General features: G+C 50.8%; 1 protein-coding gene across 2 annotated transcripts; it reads right to left on the reverse strand.

The window, feature by feature from the left end:
• Positions 1–772: 772 nt before the first annotated feature.
• Positions 773–9,270, reverse strand: NKX3-2 (NK3 homeobox 2). Of its 2 annotated transcripts, XM_039365347.1 has the most exons (3): positions 8,409–9,270; positions 5,472–5,761; positions 773–920 (listed from the first exon to the last, which is right to left on the reverse strand). In XM_039365347.1, the coding sequence occupies exons 1-3, from the start codon at positions 8,884–8,886 to the stop codon at positions 912–914; spliced, it is 777 nt and encodes a 258-aa protein (XP_039221281.1). In that variant the 5' UTR covers positions 8,887–9,270; the 3' UTR covers positions 773–911. The 2 variants fall into 2 exon arrangements, with proteins under 2 accessions (XP_039221281.1, XP_039221280.1); XM_039365346.1 differs by lacking the exon at positions 773–920 and having other exon boundaries at positions 4,587–5,761.
• Between the last annotated feature and the right edge of the window lie 523 nt (positions 9,271–9,793).

Raw genomic sequence — 9,793 nt, forward strand, 5'->3', positions numbered from 1 at the left:
CACAGAAAATTCCAGAACTGTAAAAGAAGGAATTTGAAAAAGAAACCTTCCCTTTTTATACTGAGGGGCAGCAACTTGGGAATGGCTCTTCCAGACAGTAAGAAGCTCCGAACTGGTCCGATTAAACGTTTCCAGCGATATAAGAAATAAAACCCTAAGGCTGACCGGAAAGCTTTTCTTAGGGTTCTGTCGGCCTTCTTGCCTGGGGTTAAGCCGAATCGCTCGCTGATTGCGTGAATCAGAGCACAGCTTTTACATCATCCTTTGACGTCCTCTTGCCGTTAGAGTACAGCGATTGTGTTTGAGCGAACTCGTTTTCTTATCAAGCCAAGTTAAAGAAGCTTTGTACAGGAAAGGAGAATCCCGCGTCTGTCAAGGAGGGTCTTTGTACATTTTCTCCTCCTCAGAAAGGAGTTCTGGCTAAATTGCTCTATTTAAAGTGACCCTTTGTTTCGTCTGCTTAGTCTGCCTTTATGTGTTCTGAAAACCACAATCCTCAACTTCATGAACTGATCCTGAAATGGGGTTGGAAGAGCGCTCTGCAGGTGCTCAGAGACTTTTGCTTTGAAGGGAGAAGAATTTCTTGATTGGGCGGGGTTAAACCAGAGGAAAAGGTCACATTGACTATTCCTGCCAGAAAATATCTGTTTGTTTGCACAAGATTAGATAGTGAATCAGTTGAATAAAAAAACTGCTATCCGTTGATGTCCCTTTTTTTTTTTGACTCTGAGAATAATCGGCCAGGTTCAAGAGGCACAGAAACTCACCGCACCGTCCACTTTTTTCCTCTATCCCTGGCAGTGCAAAAAGCATAAAAGGGTTTTCCAGCACAGCCTCATGGTCTCATCCAGCCATTCCTGCAATGACGTTTGTTTTCTGTTTAATTGTCGGTCTATATTTGCTTGCATGTTTCAATTGACCTGCAAGACAAACGAAGTACCCGTGGTTGTCAATGTGGAGTCGTCAGCCCCTGCCTTTCCCTGCCCGCTAGTTGAGCAGCTGGCCAAAGTGTGAGCCACCACCACCACCACCACCACCACCACCGCCACCGCCTCTACAGGCTAAGCTCTTTTGGAGGGATTTTTCTGCCCATCCCCTCTCCTCTTCCTGCCATGACCTCAGAGAGGCAGCATAAAAACCCTGGGCCGAGGGTCCAATATGCCCCCAGAGCGAACATCTGGGGGAAGCAATAGGTCTTTGCTGCTTTCCTGACACCTACATCCAACAGCCTTGGCCTTGGTCTTGTTGCCATTGGCTCTTGGAAATACTTTGGGACATTTTCCTGGAAAGAAGACTAACGGCCGTTCCTCTTTCACCCCAGTTCCCCTGTCTTGACCACAAGGAGACCCCAGTTCCACAGGGATTTTGTTGGCCTGGGAGCTTGTGGGTTCCATTCCCCTCTTGAATCCCCTTTGGTCTTTTCTCTCCTTGCCCTCTTGCTGGCAGGATGGGTCTCTCCAAGCTTAACTATTTTCACTGAATTTTGTTAGCAAGTAGGGAGCTCTTCTCAGTGGTGATTCCTAGTTCTCAGTCCTCTGACTTCAGGACAACACCGAACTGTTTACAGCTTTAAGGCTCTTTTATTTGGTGTTAGAATCTGGGGGAAGCTGTTTTTACCCTGGAGGGATGAAGGGTAGACTTAAGTCTCTCTCACTGGTGCATATGGTAATGGGGGCGGGGGGGGTAAAAAAGGGGCTGCTAGACCCTGTTCATGCCTCAGGTAGGTGCAGCTAAGGAAAAGAGGAATGGAACAGCACTGTGTCGCTACCTCCTTTTTGGGGGGAGGAATAGGAGGACACCAAATTCTCAAGAATTCTGAGTTGGCCAGTCCTGAAGCTTAAGGCCCCTGGTAGAATTAAACTCATTCCATTTTTCAGATGTACTAGGGGTGCCCTCTGCCCTCCTCCAAGCTCCATTGGGTTGCCCTAGGATGTTCAAAAACTCCAGTGGGGGAAAGATGGGCATTTCAGAGATAATGTCCACAAAGCGGTTTCTAAGGCTTCTTCTCAGTCCCAGACATTCCCCAAATCTCCCCTGCACCCCCTCCTAGGTCTGGCTTTGAGGAGAGGTTTTTTTTTTTTTTTCCTGGCACCTGGCACTGAGTACTTTCCTGTGACTCACAGCAAGGCCAATCTTGCCCAACTAAGCTCCAGATCCCAGGATCAAGAAGCTGAAAATACCATATAAAAAGGGCCAGTGTATTTTGAGGCAGAAATGAAAAGGAACCTTACACTAGTGGAGATCTGCTGCTTTGCACCCTTAGGGCTTAAAGAATTGTACATTTAAAGGATACCTCCTAGTGTGGCCTATGGAAAGAAAGCATAACAAATGCCATGAAATTCTTTTATTATTTTGAAATTATTACTTTTACTAATTTTTTTTATTATTTTTCCCCAGGGGAATTTATTTAGTCTGAAATCAAGGACAACTAAAGGTTCCCTTTTCTTAACTGAAAGCTCTTGTAGATGAGTTTCTGCTGTGCATTTAGAGGACAACTGAATCCTAGGGAGTATATGCCAAAGCTAATGGTAAATCTACTAGATAGAATTTGCTAACATATAGTATGAATCTTAGAAAATCTACTCTGATAATCAAAAACCTAATTACAAATTTCACAGAGTTTCTACTACCAATGATTTATAGGCTATTAATATAGGAATTGAAATACAACTTTGAGGAAAGGAGGGAAAGGTGATGAGGAAGGTTCTCTAGCCTGAAGTCAGAAAAAAGGGAGTGAGTTGATATTTTGCCCTTAGTTAAAGCAGTGGTCAGCCAGGAAAAGTGCTTCTTCTAACCTTACCTGGCTGCCCATTCCAAATTTGTTGATGCATTTGAAATGAAAGAAATGCAACATTTATGAGTTTGGTCCCTTGGGGTAGGTACAGCAAGAATGCACCTTTCAGGGTTAAAGAATGAAATGTTGCAGTATTCCTGAGAGTGAGGATGGAAAGAACAATTAATCGAAAAAATGAAATCTATAAATGGGAGGAAGAAGGTCAGCTGGCTAACTATGCAAAGGTTTCAGAAATTTCCAATTTGCACCAAGAGAAGAAAGTAGGTGCTGTCCTCCCCACTTCAGCCTCCACCCTCCATTACCTATTAGGATTGTGATGATAACATCTTGACCCAACAACAGCTCTCCAAACCCTTTGCTGGCTCCCTTCAGAAGACCCTAAAATTTGGGAGTGCCCAGAGAACACACAATATATTCAAACCCCATCTTTAGCCAGTAAGTCAGATAATCCTAGTGCCATGAGTAGTAGGTTATCAGGACATCCAATTCCTTCAGCCCCAACTTAATTCTGCTTCTTGTGTGAACATAGCTATTTGCCTTACTCATTTACTCACTGGATTTAGCTGGGCTCAAAAGCAGGATTCCATGGCTACTCTTGCAGGCCCTAGATTTTTTCCTCCTACTTTAACTCCAAGGTATACAAGAACTGGAGCCAAATTTTGCCCTCAAGGTAATGGTGAACTCTATAGAACTGAAGGGGAAAAATCCTCAATCCCATGAGCCCTGAACTGTGGAAAGTCTTCCAGGCAGCTAAAGCAGGTGTCCCAGAAGCTTTCTAGAAGGAAAATCGAGGCAGCCACTGGGTTTCATACTATTCCCACATGTGTTATATCCTCCCACATGGCTTAGTCTGCCATTTTGCCTTCCCTTCCTGCTTTTGATGCAGTGCAGCCTATAAAACACCCCAATTTGTGGACAGAAAGGCTATTTAATCCATCACTTTCACTTGCCATCTACCAGACTTCCCAAGAACGTTGCTTGGACTGGTTCTCCATTTACTATTTATTTTTCTTGATTTATGAATGTGTTGTTTCCCACATTGTCTAAACTTCTCTTATTAAATATCTTTTCAGAAGAATCACCATTCCTCCAGCAAGTGCCAAACTGCTGTTTTTCCGTTTGCTTCTTCATCTCCTTCCCCGTTTACTCTTGCCTACTTATTTCATCAGACATAAAAAACAAACCATTATTTTGATTTTGTTACAATAAATATCAGTACGAACGGGAATAAATCTTAGGCTGGAAAAGGAAGCTGTGGAGAGAAAGGATGGTTTTTGAAGATTTTTAACTATAAGCCCTACTTAAATTGGGTCAATAATCCAGCTACTGGGTCAGATTTAAATCCAAGCCTCCAAGCCTCCTGGGGTGGACATAACATTCGGATCGCACTCAACAGCCTGAGAAATTGAAGCAGGTTTTGGGGTGCCCTGCAATCGACCCAGTTATTTTCAGAACAAAGACCCCTTTGGTACTTGAATGGCTGCCGAAATGCCCGTGGTCACCAAATCCAAGAGAAGGAACCCCCGCAAGAGTGAGGCAGCCAGCGAGGGATGAAGTCGTCCTACGGCTGAGGCCTGAAACATGAGTTTTTCTGGAGGAAACCAAAGTCTTTGCATTTCTCCACACAGTTTGGGAGAGTTCAAACCAAGCTGCAGTTTTAGAATTAAGAAACAAAGCAATTGCCAAAAGTTAGATTGATTTTTATAAATTAGGGGGGGTGGTACAAGGAAGGGATTGACGCACAAATGTTCACAATTCAGTGGAAGTAAATTGTCATAGTTGTTTGCAACTCTCCACCTTTAAAAAAAATGAGGGCATTTACTGCGAAATGGGAGAAGAAAGGGGGGGAAAGGCACCGAATGACTTCAACATCCCCACCGTAATTGTTTCTTTTTCCCTTCAAAGGCCCCAGTATTAAATTCATACTGAATATAAAAATAATAATTATAAACACAACGATTTTAATACAACCAAAAAGTGCTAGAATCATATTGTTTCCCAAACTGCGCTCCATAACTGCGAGAAGTCAGGTCACAGGCCAGGAAGCTGCGGGAAAACTCCTGCATACCCGCGTTAGAGTGGACGGAAGATGGTCCCCTTGTTCGGACTGAGCGCGTTTGTTCAGGCACAGTCCAACTACCTCCAAGGTTCTGGAGCAAAAGAACGGCCCGCTTGGTTGTCCCGTAAAATCTCGATTATTCAGCGAAGCCGGCAGGAGGAGATTGACTCTGCTCCGGCGGCGTTTGAACTAAGAAAGGAGGACGGGAGAGGCGGCTCCAGAAGAGCAAAAGCGGCCGAAAGAACAGATCGGCTGCCGAGCTTTCCCCTACTGCTCTTCCCTTCTTTCCTTGCCTCCCTCCCTCGTTTCTCCTCACCCCACTAGCCTTCGTGCTCTGGAGCGGTCGGGACCCGAGCCTCATTTGATGCCCCCGGCGGCAGGGGCAGCACAGGCGGAAAGAGCCCAGCCCGGCAGGCAGTAATAAGGGTAATAGTAAGAGGGCTGGAAGGAGAAGAGGGGAGGTGGCCGGAGCATCTCGTTCGGGTGATACTGCCTCTGATCATCACGGACTAGCACTCTGACCGCTACTTTCTTGGCCGCCGGCGCCGCGGACAATAAGTCCGCGGCCAACTGGCGCCGCTTCGTCTTGTAGCGCCGATTTTGGAACCAGATTTTCACCTGCGTCTCGGTGAGCTTGAGCGAGGCAGCCAGATCGGCGCGTTCGGGCCCAGAGAGGTAGCGCTGGTGGTTGAAGCGCCGCTCCAACTCGAAAACCTGCGCGTGGGAAAAGGCTGCCCGCGAGCGCTTTTTGCGCGGTTTCTGGAACGCCGTCGAGGTTGCCACTGGGGCCGGGATGCCCGCCGACATCGCCTCGTCCTCCTCGGATAGGGCTTTGGAGCCCAGGCAGCCGTGTTTGGCTTCGTCGTCCTCCTCCTCCTTGTCCTCCTCTTCAGTGTGGCTGCCGCCTCCTGAGGAGGGAAAAGAAGGCGGGCAGAGTCAGGAGGCCTAGGAGTTTCGGGGTGCCTCTTCAGCCACGTGCCCCGCCTCCCCGATTTCCCCTCCACCTCAGTTTCTCCCGTCGGAGCAGAGAGACTCGGCCTGCCATCGGAGGGCCCCCTGCCACTTCCTATTCTGCCCGATCCTGGAGCAGCACTGGGCCTACATTTCTCCTATCCCTAAAGGCAAGCCTCCTTCGCAAGGCGCTGATGCCGGTGGTTAACGTACCTTCTCCACTGTCCTAGGGCTTTTTGTCGGATGGCCTACCAGGCTTCAGACCCTTTACTCTTTTTCTTGGGCTTCTCCCGCGCAGCCACACGCATATCTAAGCCCTTCAAAACCAGTTACGCGGTGTAAATCAAAGGAGATTGAACTGAAAGGAGACCCGCATGGGATGGAATTTTATCTGTTTCAGGGTAAACACAAGGCCAGGTCGGAGCCCTTCAAACTCTTCCTTTTGCTTCCTCTCCTATTTGGTAAGGGGTGGGGGTAAGGTGGGGCAGAAAGTTGCACTTTGGCTGAGAGGGGTGCCCACGAGTTGCCGTGAAAGGGAATGACCCCAAGAAAGACTTGGAAACACTGCCTTCGAAATTGGGAAGGAGCGCTGTGTTTGATCCAGACAACATTTGCTCGGAACCACAGGAGCTGCTGCTGCTCTCAAGGTAGCCTTAATTCTCCCTCACGTGGCCTGCCTAGGTGCGCACCCTTTTCGTCAGCCGCCTTGCCGACTGCTGTGGGGCTGAGGGGAGGCCTATCAAGCAAGGAGCGCCACAATCCCTCTGCCAAATCAGGGTAGCAGCCATTACAGAGAAGTGGTGGGGAAGGGGAGCCCGAAGAGCCACTAAGGAGCAACGAAAAGAAAGGCCTTCACCACAATTCGAACGTTGACATTTCTTAATTTCCCAGCAGCCAAACTCTTCTCGCAAAAACTGCAGGAGTTAATCCTCTGTTAGCGGAGGTACAAAACTCCAGTCTGTCCCGCCAAGTTCCAATAAGCAGTTTGTTAAATCTAACCATACTTCCCAGTTCCTAGGCATTGTTTTGCTTCAAAATCTCACCCTGGCGTTAGAAAATCTCAGCCGAGCCTTCAGAGACAGGCTGTGCAAAGTAAGCTATAGAAACCATTCGTCTAAGTGTTCTTGTCTCAGGTTTATTTGCACGGAACTGGCAAGGCACGGAACTGGCAAGGCATGTCACTACCACCAACTGAACCAGGTCTCGCCCTGGCTTGATTTCGACAGGCGGACCGAAGCAGATTTTGCCCCAAAGTCAGTCAACTTTGCGTGCTGCTCTCCGGATTCCTAATGGTAGAAAACTCTCCATTCGAGCCCTTCGCTTCTGGGTCTCTTTGGCACTCCTCTTTGTACATGCGGGGCTTCCCTGGTGGCGCATTCTTGGTTCCCCTCTGTCCGGTTCTCCAAATGGAGGGGCGGACAGAAACGAAAGCTCTTCTCTGTGGCCTAGAAAAGCCGAAGAGAACAGGCGACGCGTTTCTTCCTCCCGCCCCGCGTAAGTCTCTGTTCTGCCGCCAAGCTCAACACAAGTGCAGCAACTGCCAGGGAGACGCCATCCAGCAATCGGCACCCTAGTACTCCCCCCCCCCCGCACGCCGGGATTCTCCTAAGCTTCCGGCTCGGCGGGTTAATGAAACCGCCCCGGGATCCACTTTAAAGGGCTGGAAAGCGCAATGCTTTGTCTGGAGAAGGACAAGCTCCTCGGCTGCATTTGCCCCTGAGCGGTCGGCGTCTGAGAGAGACGCGGGGGAAACGGACTCTGCCTGGGAATCTCAGGGGGGAAGGACAGTGCCTTTCTTTCCCTTCAGTAACTAGGCTTCGCGCGATCCATTTCCTGCAGGGGAAACATCCTCTATTAAGTTTAAGCTCGCTTTTTCCGAGTTCAGCGAGAAGGCCTTTGTCCGTCGGAAGGCGGCGCGCACAACACGGGGCGAGTCTTCAGGCTCCGCAGCCACGGCAGTCAGCTCGGATTTGGAACTCTATGGGATCCCTCGAGAGCGGCCGATGAGAGTGCAATTAGCAACGGGCGGGTTAAGGGATTCGGGCTTCCCCGCTGGCCTATTCAGGCCCAGCCGAACAGCTGGGAAGGCGGCCCTCAGCTTCCGCGACCCGTTTCCCGGCTGCCCTTTCCTGACTAGAACGGGTTCCTGACGAAGGGAGACGCGGGTAGGAAAACAACAGCGCCCAGGAGCCAGAATGTCTTCGCAGTTATTTCTTCCGCTAGGCCCGGCAAACGCTGCCTTTTAAACCCTGGGGATCGGGGCCACGCAGGCCCCAGAACTGGAAGCCGGGCGAGGCTCCAGATTTCCAGCCCCGGCAGAAGATGAGCCGCTGCCCTCCAAAGGTGGCCTTCTAGCAGCGACCAATTGAGCAGAACGCTTAGTTCTCGGAGGATTCCGGAAGGCTGGGAAAGAGCGCGGGATCGTCCTCAGTGCCCAGCGGGACTACCTTCCCTCTAAGAGAGAAGCGCCCTCTATTCTCCCCGATCAGAGCTTTATACCCTCGAGATCTCCGGATGAACAGGAGCACGACCTGGCTTTGTCTCCCCATTCCCACCGGCATAGCCCCGCTCCACAGTCCTCCCTTGATCGCTCCGAAGGCTTACCTGTTGTCGGCGGCCCCGAACCTTGACCCAGGGGCTGGCTTTGCGGGGACGGAGGAGGGTGGCCTTGCTCGGTGCCGATTCTTCTCACGAGGGATCGAGTGTGCAGCCTCTCTCGGGGTTTTCGGGAGTCAGCGGGCATGTGGCCCTCTCTGCCGCCCGGCTCTTGCTCTTCGTCATCGCCGTCGTGCTCCTCGCTCAGGACTGAATCCGAGTCGCAGTGGGGTGGCCGGGCAGCCGCGGGGTTAGAGCGCTGCTGTTCGTGGGGCGGCGGCGTCGGCTGGAGCACGGGGCCCAGAGTGGTGGCCGCCGGGTCAAAGAGGCGCCAGCAGCAGGCGGGCGTACCCTCGGGGCTGGGCAGGAGCATCGGAGGGCAAGGACGGGCGGCAGCTACGACTCGCACGGCGCCCACTTCCTTCTTGGTGAGGAGGGCTTGAATGGAAAAAGGCGTCGGGGCCAGGCTAGCATTGTGCCGGGCCATGGCTGGGACGGATGCTCGGCTGCCGTGTCGGACAGCAGCAGGAGATCTGCTTTCAGTTGGACGCTGCCCTCAGCGCCGCCGCCGCCGCCGCCTCCCGGACCAGTTGTGCGCTGTTCCCATAAAGAGCCCGGCCGTCGCTGAACCTGCCGACACGCTCCTCCGGCCAGGCAGCTCTCGACTCCGTCCCACACAGCGCCTCTGCGTGCTCACTGGCTTTCGGCCGCCTTTTTCTGTTCGTCCAGCTGTCAGTCCAGCGCCGGAGCGCCCGAGCCGAGGCGGGCGTGGCCGTTCCTCGGGGGCGGAGCTCGTTTCGGGCGGCACGTTCATTGGCTGCACTACTTTTCCGGCCGCCGGGAGAGTCCGGTCCTGGAGCACCCGCCTTAACCCTTTCACTGCCAAGGGTTTCCCTGCCCGAGAAAGAGTTTCTGGCCGAGAAGGAAGGGGAATTCCTCGAGGGCAGCCCTTCTCCGCTTTTACGCCTCTCCCGAGTCAGCGCCATACATCTTCGGCTTTCCAGGACAGTTAAGCTGGGGTAACCGGCTGACAAAGCCGTTGCTGGACCAGAGACATTTTCTGCCCAGGCCTTTAAGGCGGTGGTGTCAACTTCACCCTGGGTTGATGTCGCACAAGAGACCAATATGAAATCGTTATTGGTTAATAATAATAAACAACATCACCCAGTAGTTATCCACACACTAGGTGCCATATCAGAAAATCTGGGACAGCACTTAGAAAAATCTGAGCACTGACAAAATTTCTATTTGTCAATTGCAAAAGACCACATGCTTGCATCTATACATACAACACTTATAAATTACGACATTCTATGTTCTTGGGAAGATAATACTTAATACTTATGAAGGCCAAAACTATCTAAAGAACTGACAGCTGTGATGTCACATTATTG

This window comes from Crotalus tigris, unplaced genomic scaffold (assembly GCF_016545835.1).
Source record: "Crotalus tigris isolate CLP2741 ecotype Arizona unplaced genomic scaffold, ASM1654583v1 scf7180000020047.836343, whole genome shotgun sequence".
Lineage (NCBI taxonomy): Eukaryota > Metazoa > Chordata > Lepidosauria > Squamata > Viperidae > Crotalus > Crotalus tigris.